At 41.1% G+C, this 25,894-nt stretch overlaps 1 protein-coding gene across 1 annotated transcript in view; it reads right to left on the bottom strand.

Annotated features, from left to right (window-relative positions):
• LOC126134764 (dynein regulatory complex subunit 3-like) overlaps window positions 1-25,894 on the bottom strand; it is a 207,612-nt gene that overhangs the window by 136,348 nt on the left and 45,370 nt on the right. Inside the window, 2 exon segments of the mRNA XM_049915195.1 lie at window positions 2,068-2,240; window positions 21,209-21,492. Coding sequence (XP_049771152.1) covers window positions 2,068-2,240; window positions 21,209-21,492 — 457 coding nt within the window.

Genomic DNA, 25,894 nt, shown 5'->3' with positions numbered 1-25,894 from the left:
TGACGACCTCGACCCCACACAGACCACTCACCCCCCTGTGTCCCTCCACGATCGTAATGGCACCGAGCCTACACCCGAGGGCAACTCAGCGGTTGCGTACGATGATATGCTACCCTCGTTCCAAACAGGCAATGCGTGTGACAATCCACAACCTCAGGCTCAACCTCATGTTGCGTGTGACATTACACCGTCCCAAGTGTTGATACCCAATACCTCTACAGAGTGTTCCAAGGTTTCTCCTGAACTACGTTACTTTTCGCCCCCACCCCCCCTAGTGCACTCTACATCCACTGCCGACGAAATTTGCATCGCAATCAACGCCTCTGAGTGCCAACGTGACGAGCTTTCCTTGCAGCTCCATGAGGGATCCATCTTCGTCCTCCGCATAGGGGACACTTCACGTGGGTCCACACCCACGTCACACATCACCATCCTGCGCACAGTCCCTATCCCAAATGGGGTGGATACGGCTGCCATAACCGCAACGTTCAGCACCGACGGGATGCTCAAGATTCGCATCCCTCTCTCCGCCGGTACTGCAACAACATCTCCTGTGCCCGTCCAGTTCACGCGCACAGGTCGACCAGTCCGACCCCCCCACTGGATGGCAGACTACACGAGCGCTAGTCCACCCTGCACAGACAGTATGGACACTTAGCGCACGCTGCTATCAACCAGCGAGCATCCCACAACGCCACTACACAGGAAGACACCCACGTCCGTCCACCAGTGCTCCGCACTCCTGGGGGGGGGGCTCTGTGGCGACAGTCGACTGCCAGTAACTTCACAGGCAAAGCGCAGAGTAAAAGGTCTTTGGGGACTCGAGGTTCTTTGGATTATTCCTGTCTGCGTCTGGAGAGTGTACACATGTAGTGAAATTGTGCATTGTTTTTCTTGTGTTTCTGGAATAAATGAACCGTAATAAAAGTGCCTTAACGTAATAAGTTGGTATTTTTTGGTGTGTGGACCGTCACTATAGCCATAAAAACCCACAAACTAAATCTTCAGAAGCAGAAGAAAATGTAAATAGAAAATAAAGGAACATGAATGGTGGCAGTCATAATATGCTTAAAAATGTCTGTTCACCATCGTGACAATAATTAATTTAAAGAAAATTTTTTTGACAATATATGCACTGGTAATTGGTATGACACAGTTTTGTACTCTGACCTTCTACCTATCCTACAAAATAGTCCTCAAAGTCCACCAGGATGAATGGTCACCACTAAACTGTAGCCATGAGCAAAGTGGACAAATCTGTGGCACAACACGCTGTTGGTCATAGCACACTCATTTTCAATAGCTGCTTCACTACTCAAACCATCTGGATCCTCCCCTCCACCATCAGTTTTTCTGAACTGCGCAAATGTGAGTTATTCTTGCAAGACATTCTCCACTCCCAAGATCATTGCACCCAACAACCTGCAGTAATCTACTGTCCCTACATCCTCTACCCAACAGTTTCTGCCCCCTCTGTCCTATCGCCTCCTCCCAATTCAACTCCCCTCATCCTCACTGTGCACAGTTCTCTGTCTTTTTCCCTTTTCGGCTCCTCTCTTTTTCTGCTTCCTGCCCCCCCCGCCCCCCCTCCCCACCCACCACCCCCGCCACCCACACATCCACAGCATCTCGATGATGTGCCCGGCAGCCTTGCCCTGCCACCAGCTCTAGTCCCTGTACACTCCACCACAATGCACTGACTTCTCTCCCCCACCCATATCCTGCTATCTCTCCCGTTCCCTGTCCCACTCTAGATTGCAGCTTCCATTTAGTGCAACACAGTTTCATTCAGGCTGAGCGACCAGACTTAGCGATCATGTATGCATGAGATGTGTTTGCCTGTCTGTTTTCCTTTCTGAAGAAGGCCAAAAGCTCAATGTGTAACAGCCTTTTTGTTGTGCTCGTCTACAACTCAACATGTCATCTTTATGGTAAATAGCTGTCTATCCTATTCATAACATTGTTAAATATAAAATACATATTAGGAGAAAAAGCTGCTCACCTACAGGTCATCACAAGTCAATATGTGATTGATATAATGCTTTTTATTATGCAATCAAGCTATACCTGTATTTCTCCCGTGCTAATTCCTTATCACGGGGGTGAATATAACGGTAATGATAGTACACCAGTTTTGGCAGACAAGCATAAACAAATTCAGCAAAGCCATCTATGTCTGCACATGGATTACCATCCATATTAAGTGTGCGCAACAGGGAGAAGCGTCTCAAATATATAACCTGAAAACATGTGACACTCTTTTTAATTTTACGTCATACATTCATAAAATATTACTTTTTTTCCAATCATTAAGGCAGTGGAAACACTAATAAAGTTTTTCTACTTCTACAGATAACAGGAAAGACACCTAAAATACCTGAAATGACACACACACAAACGGGAAAGCACTGGTAGATAGACACAATAAAAAACACACAAACACCCACACAAATTTCAAGCTTTCGCAACCCAAGGTTGCTTCATCAGGAAAGAGGGAAGGAGAGGGAAAGACGAAAGGATGTGGGTTTTAAGGGAGAGGGTAAGGAGTCATTCCAATCTCGGGATCGGAAAGATTTACCTTAGGGGGAAAAAAGGACAGGTATACACTGGCGCGCGCGCGCACACACACACACACACACACACACACACACACACATATCCATCCGCACATATACAGACACAGGCAGACATATGTAAAGGCAAAGAGGCTGGGCAGAGATGTCAGTCGAAGCGGAAGTACAGAGGCAAAGATGTTGCTGAATGACAAGTGATGTACGAGGGGCGGCAACTTGAAATTAGCAGAGGTTGAGGCCTGGTGGGTAATGGGAAGAGAGAATATTTTGAAGGGCAAGTTCCCATCTCCGGAGTTCTGATAGGTTGGTGTCAGTGGGAGGTATCCAGACAACCCGGATGGTGTAACACTGTGCCAAGATGTTCTGGCCGTGCACCAAGGAATGTTTAGCCACAGGGTGATCCTCATCGCCAACAAACACTGTCTGCCTGTGTCCGTTCATGCAAATGGACAGTTTGTTGCTGGTCATTCCCACATAGAAGGCTTTACAGTGTAGGCAGGTCAGTTGATAAATCACGTGGGTGCTTTCACACATGGCTCTGCCTTTGATCGTGTACACCTTCCGTGTTACAGTACTGGAGAAGGTGGTGGTGGGAGGGTGCATGGGATAGGTTTTTCACCGAGGGCAGTTACAGGGGTAGGAGCTGGAGTGTAGGGAGGGTGGTTTGGGGATTTCATAGGGGTGAACCAAGAGGTTACAAAGATTAGGAGGACGGTGGAAAGACACTCTTGATGGAGTGGGGAGGATTTCATGAAGGACAGATCTCATTTCAGGGCAGGATTTGAGGAAGTCGTATCCCTGCTGGAGAGCCACATTCAGAGTCTGATCCAGTCCTGGAAAGTATCCTGTCACAAGTCGGGCACTTTTGGGGTTCTTCTGTGGGAGGTTCTGGGTTTGAAGGGATGAGGAAGTGGCTCTGGTTATTTGCTTCTGTACCAGGTCGGGAGGGTAGTTGCAGGATGCGAAAGCTGTTTTCAGGTTATTGGTGTAATGGTTCAGGGATTCAGGACTGGAGCAGATTCGTTTGCCATGAAGACCTAAGCTGCAGGGAAGGGACCATTTGATACGGAATGGGTGGCAGCTTTCATAATGGAGGTACTGTTGCTTGTTGGTGGGTTTGATGTGGACGGATGTGTGAAGCTGGCCATTGGACAGATGGAGGTCAACGTCGAGGAAAGTGGCATGGAATTTGGAGTAGGACCAGGTGAATCTAATGGAACCAAAGGAGTTGAAGTTGGAGAGGAGATTCTGGAGTTCTTCTTCACTGTGAGTCCAGATCATGAAGATGACATCAATAAAGTTGTACCAAACTTTGGGTTGGCAGGCCTGGGTAACCAAGAAGGCTTCCTCTAAGCAACCCATAAATAGGTTGGCGTACAAGGGTGCCATCCTGGTACCAATGGCTGTTCCCTTTAATTGTTGGTATGTCTGGCCTTCAAAAGTGAAGAAGTTGTGAGTTAGGATGAAGTTAATGAGGAAAGAGGTTTTAGGTAGGGTGGCAGTTGATCGGTGTGAAAGGAAGTGCTCCATCGCAGCAAGGTCCTGGACGTGCAGGATATTTGTGTATAAGAAAGTGGCATCAATGGTTACAAGGATGGTTTCCGGGGGTAACAGATTGGGTAAGGATTCCAGGCGTTCGAGAAAGTGGTTGGTGTCTTTGATGAAGGATGGGAGACTGCATGTAATGGGTTGGAGGTGTTGATCTACGTAGGCAGAGATACGTTCTGTGGGGGTTTGGTAATCAGCTACAATGGGGTGGCCGGGATGTTTGGGTTTGTTTATTTTAGGAAGTAGGTAGAAGGTAGGGGTGCGGGGTGTTGGTGGGATCAGGAGGTTGATGGAGTCAGGTGAAAGGTTTTGTAGGGGGCCTAAGGTTCTGAGGATCCCTTGAAGCTCTGCCTGGACATCAGAAATGGGATTACCTTGGCAAACTTTGTATGTGGTGTTGTCTGAAAGCTGACGCAGTCCCTCAGCCACATACTACCAACGATCAAGTACCATGGTCGTGGAACCCTTGTCAGCCGGAAGAATGACGATGGATCGGTATGCCTTCAGATCACAGATAGCCTGGGCTTCAGCTGGGGTGATGTTGAGAGTAGGATTGAGGTTTTACAAGAAAGATTGAGAGGCAAGACTGGAATGAGAAATTCCTGGAAGGTTTGGAGAGGGTGATTTTGAGGAAGAGGAGGTGGGTCCCGCTGTGATGGAGAACGGAACTGTTCCAGTCAGGGTTCAATTTGGATAGTGTCTTGAGGAGTTGGATCATTAGGTGTAGGATTATGATTATTTTTCTTCATGGCAAAGTGATATTTCCAACAGAGACTATGAGTGTAGGACAGTAAATCTTTGACGAGGGCTGTTTGGTTGAATCTGGGAGTAGGGCTGAAGGTGAGGCCTTTGGATAGGACAGAGGTTTCGGATTGGGAGAGAGGTTTGGAGGAAAGGTTAACTACTGAATTGGGGTGTTGTGGTTCCAGAATGTGTTGACTAGAATTTTGAGGTTTTGGGGGGAGTGGAGCTGGAAGTGGGAGATTGAGTAGATGGGAGAGACTGGGTCTGTGTGCAATGAGAGGAGATTGAGGTCTGTTGGAAAGGTTGTGGAGGGTGAGCAAGTTGCCTTTCCGGAGGTGGGAAACCAGGAGATTGGATAGGTTTTTGAGGTGGAGGGTGGCATGCTGTTCTAATTTGTGGTTGGCCTGTAGGAGGATGCTCTGAACAGCCGGTGTAGATGTGGGAGAGCAAAGATTGAGGACTTTGATTAGGGATAAGAGTTGACGGGTGTGTTCATTGGCTGAGTTGATGTGTAGGTGAAGGATTAGGTGGGTGAGGGCTATGGATTGTTCGGTTTGGAACTGGTATAGGGACTGATGGAAAGAAGGGTTACCAACTCCCGGTGAAAACCTGTCCCATGCACCCTCCCACCACCACCTACTCCAGTCCTGCAACCCGGAAGGTGTACACGATCAAAGGCAGAGCCATGTGTGAAAGCACCCACGTGATTTACCAACTGACCTGTGTACACTGTGAAGCCTTCTATGTGCTAATGACCAGCAACAAACTGTCCATTCGCATGAACGGACACAGGCAGACAGTGTTTGTTGGCAATGAGGATTACCCTGTGGCTAAACATTCCTTGGTGCACGGCCAGCACATCTTGGCACAGTGTTAAACCATCCGGGTTATCTGGATACCTCCCACTGACACCAACCTATCAGAGCTCCGGAGATGGGAACTTGCCCTTCAGTATATCCTCTCTTCCCGTTACCCACCAGGCCTCAACCTCCGCTAATTTCAAGTTGCCGCCCCTCGCACATCGCTTGTCATTCAACAACATCTTTGCCTCTGTACTTCCACTTCGACTGACATCTCTGCCCAGCCTCTTTGCCTTTACATATGTCTGTATATGTGCAGATGGATGTGTGTGTGTGTGTGTGTGTGTGTGTGTGTGTGTGTGTGTGTGTGTGTGTGTGCGCGCGCCAGTGTATACCTGTCCTTTTTCCCCCCTAAGGTTAAGTCTTTCCGATCCCGAGATTGGAATGACTCCTTACCCTCTCCCTTAAAACCCACATCCTTTCGTCTTTCCCTCTCCTTCCCTCTTTCCTGATGAAGCAACCTTGGGTTATGAAAGCTTGAAATTTGTGTCAAAGCATCTTTCTTTTTATATGATTGATTAAACATATCTGTTGAATCTATAATTAACCTAATCGTATCTTTACGATACCTTCAGGAGTGATACCTATTCCTAGATTCATCATTTCACACTTTGTTAGTAGGTTTTGTCAGGATAGTTACTGTCTACCTTCAAATGTCGGCCAGTTCAATTTCTTTAGCATCTCTGTGACATTTTTCCACAAGTCCAACGAAACTGTGACCATTCATGCAAAACTTTTACATCAGTATCTCCTCTTAGTCCTATTTGATAGGGGTCCCACGTCAATGAATAATATTCCATGATGGGTTGCACAAGCATTTTGTAAACATTCTCTTTTGTAGGCTGACAGCATTTCCCTAGTTTTCTACCAATCAACCTACATCTGCTTTATCTATGACCTAGCTCCTGTGCTCATTGCATTTCATATGCCTATGAATTATTACACTTAAGTATTTTTGAGAGTGAACAAATCTCAACTAACTCATAGATATTATAGTCATAATATACTATTTTTTTGTTTTGTGAAGTGTTCAATTTTACATATCTGATATTTAAAGCAAGTTGCCAATACTTGCACCACTTTGAAATCTTATCAAGATCTGATTGAATATTTGTGCAGCTTTTTTCAACTAGTACTTAAATACAGATAGCTGCATCACCAGCAAAAAGTCTGGCATTACTTTTAATGTTATCTACAAGATCATAAATACACAACATGAACAACAAGGATCCCAACATACTTCCAGGTACACACTTGAAGTTACTTCTACATCTGACAATGACTCTCCATCAAAGTTAACATGCTGTGTGTCCTCCCTACTGAGAAATCCTCAATTCAGTGACAAATTTTGCTCAATACCGTATTTACTCGAATCTAAGCCACACTTTTTATCCGGTTTTCGTAATCCAAAAAACCGCCTGCGGCTTAGAATCAAGTGCAAAGCAAGTGGAAGTTATGAAAAATGTTGGTACGTGCTGCCACAACTAACTTTGCCGTCGAATATATGTAGCGCTACGCAGGCATGCTTTGTAGGCACAAAGATAAGTACTGTCACCAAAACCTCTGCGTCAGTAAATAAATTTAAAAAAAAAGTGGAAGACGAGCTTTTTTTCTCCGCCGCGAGTTTCGACCACCGCATTTTGATACATTATCCAACGAAGTAAATACAAACTCCGTATTGTTCATCTTCAAATGTAGCACAATTTCAGTGTACTATGAAAATCTGACTGGCAAGACTGTTTGGGATGTTTGTAAATATGGCCAACTCTACGTTCTGCATTTTTTCCTATCTGTGAGAAGAGATGGTTGCTAATAGGAACCTGATGAAATTTGAATCACATACAGTATTCTCTTCACCATAAGAATAATATGAATATAAACATTTTGCCATGTATTCTTTCGTGATTGCTGCTATCTCATTTAAATCCTGTCCGCCTAATAAACTACGAAACTAGAGTCAGACAACAGCAAACGCGGAAGAATATACGTATCGTGTCATGTTTATATTCGTATTATTCTTATGCCTAATAGTGATACAGTCAGAAATGAAGCACGGCAAGTGACTAGATTTTTAAATCTAAGATGACTCTGATTTCTGTGCAGAATTTGATGTAATAAAGAAGCGGCCGCAAAGATTTTCAAACAGAGAAAAATTTTCGCCTAACTCTCGTTCAGAACATGTTCTATCATACGCAGTCTATTATTTGATTCTTGTTGACCATTATCAAAGAAAGCAGCAGTGTAAGTAACAACAAATAGCAGTCTCTTGCCATTGTTTCGCTAATGAGACGATTCCTCTCTCTTTTTTTTTTAATTGTACGCGGCGGTAGCGCGCACAAAAGCAAGCCATGCCGCGAGCCGCGACAGGCCGTAAACACGCACTATCAGAATGCGACAAACAATGCATGACACAGTGCAGTAATGCATTTTCAGCTTAAGAGTGACGCAAACACCTATAACAAAGAAAACGGCACTTATCAGATCAAAACAAAATAAGCAATCGATTCAAACCAGACGAAGCATGTGAAAAAGGAAGGGTACCCGTATAAATATGGACGGAGTGCCTGACGCATGGCAATGGCTATGTGGTAAAGCTTAACTGCTAAGCTTACGACTCGAACCAAACTACTGTAGCTGTATCGTCATTCATTCGACCTAAATTGTGTATCATATTACAATGGACCAACTTTGTTTCAATTTGGAGGTGCGGCCTAAAACTTTGCTCTTCCCTTGAATTTCGAGTCTCAAATTTCAGGTGCGGCTTAGATTCGGGAAATTATTTTTTTCCTTTATTTCGAGTCTCATTTTTCAGGTGCGGCTTAGATTCGAGTAAATACGGTAACCCATATGAATGTACTTTCAAAAATAAGTGTAGGTGTGTTACCAAGTCAAATGCTTTTAGGAAATCAAGAAATACTGGATGTACATGACTGCTTCGACCTGTGGATTCCAGAATATTCAAGTGAGGAAACTGCAGGTTGAGTATCACATGGCGATATTTCTGGGACTCATGCTGGTTGGCATAGAAGAGGTCATTTTGTTTGAGGTTCCTCATTATGTTTGAGCTACGATTCTACAACAGGATCATATCTGTTATGCCTCTTTGTGGACTGGTGAGATCTGTCCTTGCTTTCAGCTACTGGGTATGTAGTTTGTTGTTTGAGTGGGGAGTCTATGCTAGATTATGGTTAAAAGAGGGGCTAACTCAGCTGCAAATTTTGTACAGAATGTGACAGGGATTCCAATAGGTGCTGGAGTTCTGCACAATTTTAGCAATTTATGCTGTTTCCCAGCACCATTGCCATTAGTAGCGATATTACTCATGTCTTTAGCAGTGAGAATTAAACTGGGCAATACTCTTGGATTTTTGTTTGCAAAGGAACATTCAGTAACACAGGTCAGCACTGCTGGTTTCAGATCCTGTCACACCCATGAATGTCCAGACACTAATTTTGGCACCCCTAACAGCCTTTACATGTGAACAGAATTTCTTCATGTTTTGTGAGAGATCTTTCAGTAATATTCTGCTATAATGATCACTGAAGACTTCATGCATTGTCCTCTTGACAGGCAAAAGCATTTCATTTGGCATCACTTGATTTACAGCCCTACGATTTATTTTGTGCCTATCATGCAAGTAGTCTCACCTTCTTTAGAAGTGACTGTATATATCAGAATCTAGAAGCATGTGCTTGTTACTTGCTACTGAAGAATACTTCTCTTGTAATTGTAAGAGCAGTTATCTAGATTTCACACAAGTTGCCGAGTGTCTCCTAGTGGGGATCTGTAAACAGTCACAATTACAAGTGAAATTATTCTGCAGTAAGAACTCAAAAGCACATTCTTCTAGGTTGTGATGTACAGAGAAACTGCCTGTTTAAATATTTTTTACTTTGTGTCCAACTTTTCTAAATGCAGCAACACCTCATTTTTACTTGTTGACTCTACACGAACATGATGGTAGACTGTATTCCTTGATATTTAAGATGGTGATTTGAAAAGTTCTCGGAATCACCACGAGAGGTCAGTGCTAGCGCAATGAGTTGTTCACGTGATATTCATTTCACAGTTGCCTGTAAAAAAGTGTCATGTCAGTGCTCTTGGAAGAAAGCTGTGGTGGTGACGTGGCTCTATTGTTGTTCCCATGTAGTGATTTGCAAAGATGGAAAATATCGAGGTTCAAGCAGTGATTAATTACTTCGTAAAGAAAGGTATGAAAGCAAAGTACATTCATGCCGGTTTCCAGAATACACTGGGGGACTCTGCTCCTTCATATTCAACTGTTGCCAAGTGGACAAATGAATTTAAATGTGGTCGGGAGAGCATTGAATGGTCAGCCAAGATGTGTCACTACTTCAGAAATCATTGCAGAAGTTCACAAAATGGTCACGGAGGATCAACGATTGAAAGTGCATGAAATTGCTCATGTTTACCAGATGTCATCTGAAAGGGTATATCACATTTTAACTGAAGAATTAGAAATGAAAAAATTATCTACAAGACGGGTGCCATGACTCTTTGTCACTGAGAATGGACATATCCGAACAATGTTTGGCCCGTTTTAGGAGAAACGAACAAGATTTTTTGCGCTGGTTTGTGACCACAGATGAAACTTGGGGGCACTACTATAGCCTAGAGACAAAACAACAGTCAAAGCAGGGGAAACATGATGATTCTCTGCCACCAAAGAAAGCATGGACAATTCCTTCGACAGGAAAGATCATGGCGTCAGTGTTCTGGGATGCGAAGGAGATTCTGTTTGTAGATTATCTCCCCACTGGACAAACAATTACTGGAGAATACTATGCTAACCTCCTGGGCAAATTGCAACAAGGGATTCGTGAAAAAAGGGCAGGTTTAGCAAGGAAGAAAGTCACCTTCCATCAAGACCATGCATGCCCACACATCGCCATGGCAAAATTACATGAACTAAGGTATGAATTGTTGCCACACCCACCTTATTCACCTGATATGGCTCCGTCAGACTTTCATCTCTTCCCAGAACTGAAAATTTTTCTTGGTGGACAAAGATTCACTGCAAACGAAAAATTCATAGCCAGAGTTGACAACTATTTTGCAAGCCTGGAAGAAACTCATTTTCAAGATGGGATCAAGGCACTGGAACTTCGTTGGACCAAGTGTATTAATCTACAAGGAGACTACATTAAAAAATAAAAAAAGTTTCAGTGATGTAAGCACTTTTTCTGTTCTGTTCCGATAACTTTTCAAACCACCATCGTACTTTCTCTACTCCTGTGGGTACGTTCAGATTAGACAGGCACAGAATATCTATCTCTTCAAAATTTTCCGTATCTTCTAGACAAACCAGAAACTCACCGACCTAGTGTTTCAACCTCTTAATATTCTGATGAAACTAATTTTATTTTTCTAAAACTCATAGACACATTACAATCCAGTTCTGTTTTCATTACTTTATTACTTTCAAGACTACCCGGCTCATAACCTGGATCTGACTCTAGTAATCGCACGTACTTTTCCTTGTGTGGTTGTGGATCTCCTTACACTTGCTGCGAGATGCTCAAGTAATCTGTCATACCCCCTCCTATGCAGATGTACGCCACGATCTGTGTATCCCGTCTACCAATTGCAGCTCAGATACAAAACTGTACTGGAGCTGGCCAGTGCAAGTACTCGCTGCCGTATTCACATTGCTTGCAATAATCTGCTGGCATAATATTTTGGTGACCAATTGTATTAATTATCTGGGATGCTTCTGTACTGTCGCAGCCAGGGGACTCACACGAACCTGGGGCACATGCTCACAAACATGGCCACCCTTGCTGTCTATACAAACCGGCCATCCAGCCAATAATAAGGAGCATAGGTGAGCACTCGGGGTGCAGACTATGGTCTCATCAGCTGGGGAAGCACCATCAGTCTACCACTGTCCACCGTCCTGCCAGGTGCTGCCAGCGAGACATTGAGGCCACATTTCTCTTCCACTTTTTGCCACTTTTTTCGTCAGGTGCAAAGATAAGTATGTGGTGCAGTGAAATTTTGTTGGGTCAAAGATTTTAAACTAGTGCATCTACAGAGTATCACCATTTCTACAAGTGGGATTATTTCATTATAAATGTGATGTAAGATTATTTAATTAAGATAAAATATGTAACACATTAACTAATGAACTATAGACAAAATACAATATTCACAGACGAAAATAATTGAACAGCAAATTTCAGTGACATATTCCAAAGATGTGGCTGAACAAAATAATCTTGTCTTTAATAGGTCCTACATTACAGACACATAACAGTAATGTTATTAAGCAGGTGAGGGAAGTGGCTGTGATTATACTGTAGTAACCAAGTAACACACAAAACTGATCCAAGTAACACAAATATGGCTTTATTTATAAACCTCTGCACAACAATGGAAAAAAAGCCTCTTGTGACTCTACGCATAACAAGATGCAGAACAACTGATGTGAACTGCACAAACCAGTAGAACACTGAGACAGTGAGTCAGTGCTGCTCTGCACATATACAGGCATGAGTTGTCGGTAGATGGTGCGGTGTGTGCACACTTCCTACAGGTGGCCTTTAGTGGCCGATCACAAGTGCAGGCATACTATACTTGTTGCACTCTCACTCACATGCACTAGTAGCAGGATACAGCACACCTCTCTCTTGTACCAAGGGGGTACCCAAATGACAGAGGAAACACCAGTCACCCTACGAGAGGCACGTCTGTCAGATCCGGAGCAGGGGCAGCCTAAGCTGATGGTGGGACCAGACAGTGTGCCGGGCGATCACTGGAGCATGGGACCAGAAAGCACGGGAACGTGGGCACGCCAGAGGGCAGTGGGCCCACAGGGTGCCTGACAATGGCACTGGGAAGGATGGCGCCATCACCATCTCTGTTCCTTCATTAGCAGGCAGGTCCCAACGCAGAGGAGACAGGGCCGGACCCAATGGTGAAAATGGCCAAGGCAACGACGGCAAGGGGATCAGTGGAGGTATCCTGACCGGAAGAACAGGCTGCAGCAATGGACCCGAGGCCAGAGAAAAACTGCTGCTCAGTGCTGGGAAGCTTGAACCCAGTGGCACTGCATGTGATGGAGGCAGCCAGTTTCTGTAAAGGGGCAAGCTGACATAGTAACTGATACACGTCAGGTGGAATCAATGAGCAGAAGAGGGTTTTGCAAAAATTTGAGTCTGTCACACCAATAGATAAAAGAAGGTGCCCGATTCTTTTTTCGTACACTACCCAATCATCAACTGAACCATCATACAGAGGAAAAGTGGGTGACTGGACCCGTGGAACGGTACCATCTGTTAATGGAAGGCAACAAAGTGGTCACTGCCAAAGTATTCTGTTCAGTCAGGGCCTGTAGCACTGTGTCCATAATGATTAAACCTGACGAAACCACTCTTAAAGACTGTAGATGCAGAAACCATTCCAAACGTGTTGTCAGTTGTGTAGTAACCACTTAATACACAAAACTGACCCAAGTAACTGAAATATGGCTTTATTCATAAACCTTTGCATAATAACAGAAATAAACCTCTTGTGACTCCACACATAACAAGACACAGAACATTTGATGTGAACGGTGCAAACTGATTCAGTCATTGCTGCTCCACGCATATATAGTTGCGAGTCACTGGTATAAGGCATGATGGAAACTGCGCTGTGTGCATGCTTCTTACAGGTGGCCTCTACGGGCTGGTTGCACTGATACAGTTCGCAGTTGATATGAGTACACACGTATGGTGACACTACACTTGATGCACTCACACCCACATGCACTAGTACCGGGATACAGCAATACAAAGCAATTTTTTTAACACAAAAAGGGGATTACAGTAACTGAAACAAAGAAAGATGGGGCATGTGAGTAAGAGGAGTACCGTATTTACTCCAATCTAAGCCGCACTTTTTTTCCGGTTTTTGTAATCCAAAAACCGCCTGTGGCTTAGAATCGAGTGCAAAGTAAGCGGTAGTTCTTAAAAATGTTGGTAGGTGCCGCCACAACTACTTCCGCCATCGAAAATATATGTAGCGCTACAAAGGCATGCTTTGCAGGCACAAAGATAAATACTGGCGCCAAAACCTCTGCGTCAGTAAATAAATTAAAAAAAAAGTGGAAGACGAGCATTTTTCACCACCCAGAGTTTCGACCACTGCATTTTCATACATTATCCAACGAAGTAAATACAAATTCCGTATTGTTCATCTTTGAATGTAGCAGCATTTCAATGTACTACGAAAATCCGACTGGCAAAACTATTTGCGATGTTTGTCAATATGGCCAATTCTATGTTCTGAATTTTTTCCTACCTGTGAGAAGAGATGGTTGCTAATAGGAACTTTTATGAATTGTGAATCACATGCAGTATTCTCTTCACCATAAGAATAATGCGAATATAAACATTTTGCCATGTATTCTTTCGTGTTTGCTGCTATCTCATTTAAATCCTGTCTGCCTAATAACCTACGAACCTAGTGTGAGACAGCAGCAAACGCGGAAGAATATACATATCATGTCATGTTTATATTCGTATTATTGTTATGCCTAATAGTGATACAATCAGAAATGAAGCACGGCAATTGATTAGATTTTTAAATCTAAGATGACTCTAATTTCTGTGCAGAATGTAATGTACACAAGAGGCGTCTGCAAATATTTTCAAATGGAGAAAAATTTTAGCTAAACTCTCGTTCAGCACATCTATCATACGCAGTCTATTATTTGGTTCTTGTTGATCATTATCAAAGAAAGCAACAGTGTAAGCAACAACAAATACCAGTCTCTTGCCATTGTTTCGCTAATGAGACAATTCCTCTCTTTTTTTATTGTAAGCGGCGGTAGTGCGCACAAAAGCAAGCCATGCCGCGAGCGGCGACAGGTCATAAACACTCATTATCAGAATGCATCAAACAATGCATGACACAGTACAATAATGCATTTTCAACTTAGAGTGATGCAAACACCTATAACAAAGAGAACGGCACTTATCAGATCAAAGCAAAATAAGCAACCGATTCAAACCAGACGAAGCACCTGAAAAAGGAAGGGTATCCGTATAAATACGGACGGAGCACCTGACGCATAGCAATGGCTACCTGGTAAAGCTTAACTGCTAAGCTTACGACTCGAACCAAACTGTAGCTGTATCGTCATTCATTCGACCTAAATTGTGTCTCATATTACAATAGACCAACTTTGTTTCGATTTGGAGGTGCGGCCTAAAACTTTTCTCTCCCCTTGAATTTCGAGTCTCAGATTTCAGGTGCGGCTTAGATTCGGGAAATTTTTTTTTCCTGGATTTCGGGTTTCATTTTTCAGGTGCGGCTTAGATTCGAGTGCGGCTTAAATTCGAGTAAATACGGCAATTCACAGCATAGCCTGGGTGGGATTATGAGTAATATTTGCAATTAGAAGTGGCAAGTAAGAGAGCTAAGTCTGGCCGTTCAGTACTAAGCTTATGTTTATGGACATGTGTTTATCAATTTCCATTATTTCAAGATAGGTCATTATCTTTCCTTCATGGAGGATGAACTAGCTAATGGAAATTAATAAACGTATGTCCATCAATCCAAGTTTAGTATCGAATGGCTGGACACAGTTCCCTTACTTGCCACTTCTAACTGCAGATGCTACCCATAATCCCATGCAGGCCATGTTGTAAATTAGTCCTCTTACTCATGTATCCCATTTTCCTTTATTTAACTTACTGTAATTTCTCTCATCACATAAAAAATTTACTTTTTATAATCACAGATGCTTCAGTCACCTGTTCAGTATCACTACTATACCTTATCTGTTTGTAATTTAGCACCTATTAAAGACAAGATTATTTTGATCAGCCACATCTATGGAATATGTCACCAAAATTTATTGCTCCATTATTTTTTTCTATGTACAACTGTTGTAATTTGTCTATAGTTCATTAGTTAATGTATCTAACATTTTATCTTAGTAAAATAATTCTACATTGCATTTACACAGAAATAATTCCTACTGTTTTATTCCTATTTCTAACATTATCATTTTTTGTCTCTGGATATGGAGATACTCTGTAGATGCACTAGTCTGAAATCTTGGATCCAACAAAACTTCACTGCACCACATACTTATCTTTGTACCTGATGGTGGTGTAACAGTCGAAAACTGGTTCAGGTAACAAATAATTAATATTGTGGAATATTACACCAGTGTTGTGTGTATTTGATTAATAATTAATCCAAATGTTAAAAGCATGTGGATATTATGTATTATGGGGCAGGAAGATTTATGTATCATGATTCTTAGGGCAGGAGATATTTGATGTTTTTCCAAATAAAAGTTCATCAGCTGCTAGACAGTTTTTGAAGAAAGAGATTAAAAATCTCAAAATTACTGAACCAGATCCACTTTTATACCATATTCTGGTTTGTAAGCACAATGTGGATGCCTTCTTTTCATCTAGTCTCATGATAAGTTTGTTGTGAGGCATATTTTTTTTATGGCACAGCTTGATTCTCTAAAAATACAGGGTGTCGCACTCAAACCTCCCTAATTTCAAGAGCCCAGGAGAGAAAAACCACAGTAGATACAACAATGAAAAATTCACCACATTGTAGATCATCTCAAATAATTTATATTCCCATGTGAGAAGTGCCAATTATCATCACCAGAGTGCAGCATGGTAGCATGAAGTGAAAATGGCGACTCCCCAGCAGCGTGCGCAAGCAGTAGTGTGGTTTGCAGAAACAAAATCTGCTGATTACTGTCCAAAGAAATTATTGTCGTGTGTATGAATGTTGTCCACCTGATGTGAAAACAACTAAGGAATGGTATAGGAAGTTTCTGGGAACAGGAAGTGTTCTGAAACATTCGGGCGTTGCAAGTTACGGAGTTTCATAAGAGACAGTGTAGGACATCAGACAAAAGTTTCTCAGAAGCCCACATAAGTCAATTCGTCAAGCATCTAGGCAACTTGATGTACCTCAATCTAAATTGCTTCATGTAGTTCACCAGTGTCTTAGTAGGTGTGCTTACAAAGTGTAAATTCTGCAACATCTGATCCTGAACGACAAACCTTGCTGACAACAATTTGCTGTGAATATGCTGCAGCATATTGATATGGATGCCAGCTCCTCGGAAAGGTGTTTATTCTCAGATGAGGTAACCTTTTATCTATCAGGAAGGGTTAACAGGCATAATGTTTGGATTTGCAGTTCACAAAATCTGCACGTTCTCATTGAACATGTTCATGATAGCCCTCAACTAAACACCTGGTGCGGGCTAATGCATGACAGGATTGTTGGACCGTTCTTCTTTGCGGAACAAACAGTGAATGGGTCAGTGTATCTGGACATGTTGGAGCAGTTTGTGCACCCAAAGATACACGTCTTGCAACCCAACATCATTTTTGAACAAGACAGAGCTCCGCCGCATTGGTCAACAGCTGTTCGCAAGTTCCAGGATAGGAAATTTCCCAATCATTGGATCGGACACGGAAGACCCACTGGCTGGCCACCATGTTCACCTGACAGTACACCACTTGATTTCTTCATGTGGAGATTTGTGAAGGACCGCGTGTATGCAACCAAAGAGGACGATATTCCTATGTTGCGACATCATATCACTAATGCGATTGCAACAATAACACACGATGTGTTACAAAGAACTTGGCAAGAAATTAAATATCAACTCGATATTGTTTGTGCTACAAATGGTTCACATGTAGAGGTGTATTGATGATAAATACATAAATTCTTTGAGATGCTTTACAATGTGGTGCATTTTTCATTGTCATATCTACTGCATATTTTTCCTGAGTCTTTGAAATCAGGGAGGTTTGAGTGGGACACCCTGTATATTATTCTTTATTGCTGATTTTGGAAGAAATCAATATTGTTTCATCACAATGCATGCTTAATTCCAAGGAACACTACTTTTATCTTTCAAAGGCATGATTTGTGTATTATCATTACAATCCCTTCTGAATAAATATTCTGTTGACCTGACATACACTGGAGGCATTGCTGTTCTGTATATCATGTACCTAATATCCAACATTAATTACTTGATAGCTAAAACTGGAATCACACTTTTTGCACATCACAACTTGTGTTTAAGGCCCTACGGATTACCTTAGACCAGACATTTGAAGTAACTTCCATAATATGAATTTGACCCTCACTACCCCAACAGAAATAATGTCTATCATAAAATCTTTAAAATCAAAAACATCTAGTGGGTATGATGAAATATCAACAAAGTTAATTAAAGAATGTGATTCTGAGCTAAGTAACATATTAAGCTATCTGTGTAACCAGTCGTTTATCAGTGGAATATTTCCTGAATGGCTGAAATATGCTGAAGTTAAGCCACTGTTTAAGAAGGGAGATAAAGAAATAGTATCAAATTTCCGTCCAATTTCACTGTTGCCAGCATTCTCAAAAATTTTCGAAAAAGTAATGTACAGTTGTCTTTATAACCATCTTATCTCAAATAACATATTGTCAAAGTCACAGTTTGAATTTCTAAAAGGTTCTGATATTGAGAAGGCTATCTACACTTACAGTGAAAATGTGCTTAATTCATTAGACAAAAAATTGCAGGCAACTGGTATATTTTGTGATCTGTCAAAGGCATTTGACTGTGTAAATCACAATATCCTTTTAAGTAAACTAGAATATTATAGTGTAACAGTAAATGCTGCAAAATGGTTCAAATCTTATATCTCTGGCAGGAAACAAAGGGTGTTATTAGGAAAGAGACATGTATCAAGCTATCAGGCATCATCCAACTGGGAACTAATTACATGTGGGGTCCCACAAGGTTCCATTTTGCGGCCCTTACTTTTTCTTGTGTATATCAATGACCTTTCATCAGTAACATTACCAGATGCCAAGTTTGTTTTGTTTGCCGATGATACAAACATTGCAATAAATAGCAAATCAAGTGTAGTCTTAGAAAGATCAGCCAATAAAATATTTGTGGACATTAATCACTGGTTCCTAACCAATTCTTTGTCACAAAACTTTGAAAAAACACACTACATGCAGTTCAGAACTTGTAAGGGGTGTCCCAAGAGTATATGTCTAACATACGATGACAAGAAGATAGAAGAAGTGGACAGTGTTAAATTCTTGGGATTACAGCTTGATAATAAATTCAACTGGGAGGAGCACACCACAGAACTGCTGAAGCGTCTTAACAAATCTCTGTTTGCAATGCGAATTTTGTCAGACATAGGGGATATAAAAATGAAAAAGCTGGCATACTATGCTTACTTTCATTCCATAATGTCATATGGGATTATTTTTTGGGGTAATTCATCAAGCCAAGCTAAAGTTTTCCGGGCACAAAAACGTGCAGTAAGAATTATTTGTGGTGTGAACTCAAGAACATCCTGCAGAAGCCTGTTTAGGGAACTAGGGATACTAACTACTGCTTCCCAATATATTTATTCCTTAATGAAATTTGTCATTAAAAATATGTCACTTTTCAAACCAACAGCTCAATTCATGGAATCAATACTAGAAATAAGAATAATCTTCACAAGGATTTAAAGTCACTTAGTCTTGTACAAAAAGGTGTGCATTATTCAGGAACACACATTTTCAATAACTTGCCAGCAGCCATAAAAAGCTTAACAACCAATGAAATTCAGTTTAAGAGAAGCCTAAAGGATTTATTGATGGCCAACTCCTTCTACTCCATTGATGAATTTCTTAGTAAAACCAACTGATTTGTATATAAGTACAACATAACTTCTGCACAATTTCAGTGCAGTAATGTGTTCATTGAAAATTTGTGTGTGTGCATGTGTGTGTAAGTATAATCGAACTTCTGCACCATTTCAGTGCAGTAATGTGTTCATTGTAAATAAGTATTACAGTAGTTGTATTACATGTTTATTACCTTATAAATAAATAAAAAACTTTTTATTTTAAATTCAGTGCATTAATATTTGTAAAATGACTCTTAGTGTTCATTAAAAATTGACGATCATTCCACTTGGGACCTGTGGAATGGTACATTAGCTTATTTGTTTTAGTTGTAAATATTTGTCATGTATTGTTGTTATTCTGACATGTTCCACATCCTGGAGGACCTCCTCACTACGGATCAATTGGAATGAAAGTAAATCTAATCTAATCTAATCAGGATACTCAGCACATTGTTTATTGCAGCAGAGAATGGTATCTATCTGGATAGTGTTGAGACATTCCTTTCCAAATGAAGAAATAACTGGTCTAGTTTTTGAAATAGCATAGACTAGGATAGACTCCCGATCCTTTAAAGAATTATATTTTCATGCATAAAATACCATATCTCCCCAACTATGTGTCATACAATAACATAACACAGCAGGTACAGTCAGTGGTATGTGTGCAGAGTGTGTTGCAAATTGACAGGAAAGAAGTAATAAATTAAAACACTGTGCCTGATGCTGCATTTTCACTGCTTGAACAGTAGAATTGTAGTAAGCAATAAACTTTTTCTCTTCTCATTGTTTTGTGAGGGTGTCAGTAAGAAAAAGTTTTTTAAAAGTGTGGGATTATGTGCAAAGTTTGTTGGGAGTCGTTAAGTGTTGTCATTCTCAAATACTGGATGAATACAGTTTGAGTAATGTGTGCACCATGAATTATGATGACTCAAGACATATACGAATTCATGGTATCTGGATACTGATGGTTCCAGTATGCCAATATCGATACATCTGAATGTGTATACATGAAGTGCACATTGGCCTCAAGATGTGGCATATGGTCAATAGCTGCATGAAATATTGAAAATCAAATTTTTGTTGTCCCTGGAAGCTGTTAGACAACCAAATTGCAACTGGGCCTGTGGTAACGACCCCCCCCCCCCCCCCTCACCCCTGGCCACCCTTCCTTCCCATGTTTCTCTCGTGTTTGATGCAGCCCATTAATAATAATTAGAGACCACATTTCTTGTGGATGTATTTTCTGTGTCATTAATACAGTAGTTTCCTCACTTGCTCTTGATTCTTTCACCTCTTAAGGGCAGTTTCTCACTCCAAGTGTAGGACAGAGTCCTTATCCTTTTTGCCTGCTCTTCTGTCCTCTTTTTAGGGGGCAACTGGCAGCTTAAGGCTAACTTTTTTTTATTGTCAATAACTGGTTGTTGATTACTGTTATAATTCAAAAAGCAAGAAGTTATTGATTTACTGAGTTCAACCTACTGTTACAGAAATACAGCTACAGTAGGGCATACATGAACAGCTATATGTACAACTGAACTAGTATGTAAATAAAGCTACCTAGATTTAAAAAGTAGCTATTTGACTTTACAGACAATATATGTTGTATTGTAAAACTCAATCTGTAGCGATGTTGCAACCAATGTGATATGCTTAGAATATTAAAATCTATATAGAGATTTAGGTAACTTAACATTAACTTTATTGAGGTGCTTTGAGCCTACTACACTCTACCCAACATCAAGCTCCAAATTAATTATAAGTATGTAGTTTATTTTCATAAAACAAACCTTACATTGTCCCAGTCTGCTAATTTGTTTTTTCCAATGCTGAAAAGCCTAAGATTGACTAAACTGTCCATATTCTCCACCTTTGAAATGCTGTTATTGTAGATGGTGAAGATTTCAAGCTTAGTCAAATTATCCAAGTTTTCTATAACTTCTATGTAGTTGAAGGATAAATCCAATTCTTTCAGATTTACCAGGGCATCCAAATTTTCTATCTTCTGGATTTTATTCAGTGCTAGATGCAGTTTCACAAGGGACGTCATCATCCACAGATTATCAATTCTTAGGATATCTGAAATTTGTTCACAACACAATGCAATGTCTTACCATTTTATCACTGGAGAAACTGAAATTCCAAGATTTATATTTATGATAGCAATAAAGACACAGAACAGCAACAGTAATAGTACTGGAATATTTTCCACCGGAAGTTTTGCAAGTTTACAACTGTAAATTGAAAACAGATTTTAACAACATGTCTTTATCTTCATTCTAGGTTTCCCACTTATTAGCAAAATAAGCTTCTCGTTTAAAATATACAGACAAATGTCAATTTGATCACATTATAACATAGCCTGAGAATAGATAACCACTCTTATTTGCTGCAGCATCTGTCAGTAGTATAATGACTACAAATGCAACAAATTTCTTCTGGCTTAATAAAGAAATTGACATTGTCTTTTCAATCTATTCTGTCACTCCTGTCAATCTTGCTGGATAATGACCACTGATTGAAGATGACAATTTAAGAACGGTAATTAATTTAATTAATTAATTTGGATATAATAGAGGGAAACATTCCACATGGGAAAAATATATCTAAAAACAAAGATGATGTGACTTACCAAACAAAAGCGCTGGCAAGTCGATAGACACACAAAGAAACACAAACATACACACAAAATTCAAGCTTTCACAACCAATGGTTGCTTCATCAGGAAAGAGGGAAGGAGAGGGAAAGACGAAAGGATGAGGGTTTTAAGGGAGAGGGTAAGGAGTCATTCCAATCCCGGGAGCGGAAAGACTTACCTTAGGGGGAAAAAAGGACAGGTATACACTCGCACACACACCCATATCGGTGGGATATGGGTGTGTGTGCGAGTGTATACCTTTGAAAATATATTATTTATAAGACTGTTTGTATTATACATTATTCTTGTGGGTTCCTTTATGTGTGGAAACAGATTGAAACTACATAATAGATTTGGGAATTGATTTTTTAGTCTACTTTCATTCATAAGATTTATGTTGAAATCCCCACAGACAACTACAGTGGCTCTTTCAGTAAAAAGGGACTTGTGCTATATACACTGTTTTACAGAGAGACATTGGAGCTTGAAAAATACATGCATACATTGATATGGGTTGTGAAGATAAGAAATTATCATTTTTTGTTGCAAAAATAAACTTATGCTATATAAACTGTTTTAGTAAGGGATATTACCACTTGAAATATTCTACTGAATAACAGATTTCCTTTGTTAATAATTGCTTAAGTTTATTCTTTAAGGTGTTTAAATTAGCTGTCTTGAGGTCAGATGGTAGTCTGTTATAAAAGACTGTTCCTATTGTACATGGACTATGGTCTGTACCCCCCCCCCCCCTTTTTTGTTTTACTTGCAATTCTGTGAAACTTTTCCCTCTCCATTCATTGCACCTATGCATATTAATGTTTCGCCGTTGTACCTCCGAGGATGTCTCCCGCAGTCGGAGACGAAACGTCAGTGGAGAGTTTTATACTTCGACTACGGCCAATCAGCCCGGAAGTTTTCAGTGAAGGCAATACCGGCCGTGAAAGCTTACAATTTATGATTAATGTTTGATACATTATACTCTGGTATTTGTTTCAAAAACATTATCGCCTACAGGATGTACACAGAGGAGATGGTCAGTACAGGGTGTGATCAACAAGTAACATGAACGGAGTGGTGGAGGGGGATCAGATTGCATGGGGTGATGGTGGGGAGCCTTTAGGAGCTGAGACTGATATTTTTTCCAGTCACCTGCAGGGAAGCAGAAAGTGAGAACTTTGATATTTGTGGTCCTCCGTTCAGTAGTTCGGTCGTGTATAAAATCTTGAGCAGCACTACACCATCAAATTCTACATCTACATGTACATCTACATTTATAATCTGCAAGCCACCCAACGGTATGTGGTGGAGGGCACTTTATGTGCCACTGTCATTACCTCCCTTTTCTGTTCCAGTCGCGTATGGTTTGTGGGAAGAACGACTGTCGGAAAGCCTCCGTGCATGCTTGAATCTCTCTAATTTTACATTTGTGATCTCCTCGGGAGGTATAAGTAGGGGGAAGCAATGTATTCGATACCTCAACCAGAAACTCACCCTCTCGAAACCTGGCGAGCAAGCTACACCGCAATGCAGAGCACCTCTCTTGCAGAGTCTGCCACTTGAGTTTGCTAAACATCTCCATAACGCTATCATGGTTACCAAATAACCCTGTGACGAAACACGCTGTTCTTCTTTGGATCTTCTCTATCTCCTCCGTCAACCCGATCTGGTATGGATCCCACACTGATGAGCAATACTCAAGTATAGGTGGAACGAGTGTTTTGTAAGCCACCTCCTTTGTTGATGGACTACATTTTCTAAGGACTCTCCCAATGAATCTCAACCTAGTACCCGCCTTATCAACAATTAATTTTATATGATCATTCCACTTCAAATCATTACATACACATACTCCAAGATATTTTACAGAAGTAACTGCTACCAGTGTTTGTTCCGCTATCATATAATCATACAATAAGGGGTCCTTCTTTCTATGTATTCGCAATACATTACATTTGTCTATGTTAAGGGTCAGTTGCCACTCCCTGCACCAAGTGCCTATCCACTGTAGATCTTCCTGCATTTCGCTACAATTTTCTAATGCTGCAACTTCTCTGTATACTACAGCATCATCCGCAAAAAGCCGCATGGAACTTCCAACACTATCTACTAGGTCATTTATATATATTGTGAAAAGTAATGGTCCCATAACACTCCCCTGTGGCATGCCAGAGGTTACTTTAACATCTGTAGACGTCTCTCCATTGATAACAACATGCTGTGTTCTGTTTGCTAAAAACTCTTCAATCCAGCCACACAGCTGGTCTGATATTCCGTAGGCTCTTACTTTGTTTATCAAGCGACAGTGCAGAACTGTATTGAATGCCTTCCGGAAGTCAAGGAAAATAGCATCTACCTGGGAGCCTGTATCTAATATTTTCTGGGTCTCATGAACAAACAAAGCGAGTTGGGTCTCACATGATCGCTGTTTCCGGAATCCATGTTGATTCCTACAGAGTAGATTCTGGGTTTCCAAAAATGACATGATACGCGAGCAAAAAACATATTCTAAAATTCTACAACAGATCAACATCAGAGATATAGGTCTATAGTTTTGCGCATCTGCTCGACGACCCTTCTTGAAGACTGGGACTACCTGTGCTCTTTTCCAATCATTTGGAACCTTCCGTTCCTCTAGAGACTTGCGGTACACGGGTGTTAGAAGGGGGGCAAGTTCTTTCGCGTACTCTGTGTAGAATCGAATTGGTATCCCATCAGGTCCGTTGGACTTTCCTCTGTTGAGTGATTCCAGTTGCTTTTCTATTCCTTGGACACTTATTTTGATGTCAGCCATTTTTTCGTTTGTGCGAGGATTTAGAGAAGGAACTGCAGTGCGGTCTTCCTCTGTGAAACAGCTTTGGAAAAAGGTGTTTAGTATTTCAGCTTTACGCGTGTCATCCTCTGTTTCAATGCCATCATCATCCCGGAGTGTCTGGATATGCTGTTTCGAGCCACTTACTGATTTAACGTAAGACCAGAACTTCCTAGGATTTTCTGTCAAGTCGGTACATAGAATTTTACTTTCGAATTCACTGAACACTTCACTCATAGCCCTCCTTACGCTAACTTTGACATCGTTTAGCTTCTGTTTGTCTGAGAGGTTTTGGCAGCGTTTAAACTTGCAGTGAAGCTCTCTTTGCTTTTGCAGTAGTTTCCTAACTTTGTTGTTGAACCACGGTGGGTTTTTCCCCTCCCTCACATTTTTCTCGGCACGTACCTGTCTAAAACGCATTTTACAATTGCCTTGAACTTTTTCCATAAACACTCAACATTGTCAGTGTCAGAACAGAAATTTTCGTTTTGATCTGTTAGGTAGTCTGAAACCTGCCTTCTATTACTCTTGCTAAGCAGATAAAACTTTCTCCCTTTTTTTATATTCCTATTTACTTTCATTTTCAGGGATGCTGCAATGGCCTTATGATCACTGATTCCCTGTTCTGCACTTACAGAGTCGAAAAGTAGGTCCAAGATGTTATCTCCACGAGTCGGTTCTCTGTTTAATTGCTCGAGGTAATTTTCGGATAGTGCACTTAGTATAATGTCACTCGATGCTCTGTCCTTGCCACCCATCCTAAACATCTGAGTGTCCCAGTCTATATCTGGTAAATTTAAATCTCCACCTAAGACTATAACATGCTGAGAAAATTTATGTGAAATGTATTCCAAATTTTTTCTCAGTTGTTCTGCAACTAATGCTGCTGAGTCGAGATGTCGGTAAAAGGAGCCAATTATTAACCTAGCTCGGTTGTTGAGTGTAACCTCCACCCATAATAATTCATGGGAACTATCCACTTCTACTTCACTACAGGATAGACTACTACTAACAGCGACAAACACGCCACC

Source organism: Schistocerca cancellata, chromosome 1 (assembly GCF_023864275.1).
Source record: "Schistocerca cancellata isolate TAMUIC-IGC-003103 chromosome 1, iqSchCanc2.1, whole genome shotgun sequence".
NCBI lineage: Eukaryota > Metazoa > Arthropoda > Insecta > Orthoptera > Acrididae > Schistocerca > Schistocerca cancellata.
Note: the sequence above shows the minus strand (reverse complement) of the source record. Positions and strands in the feature narration are given on the sequence as shown.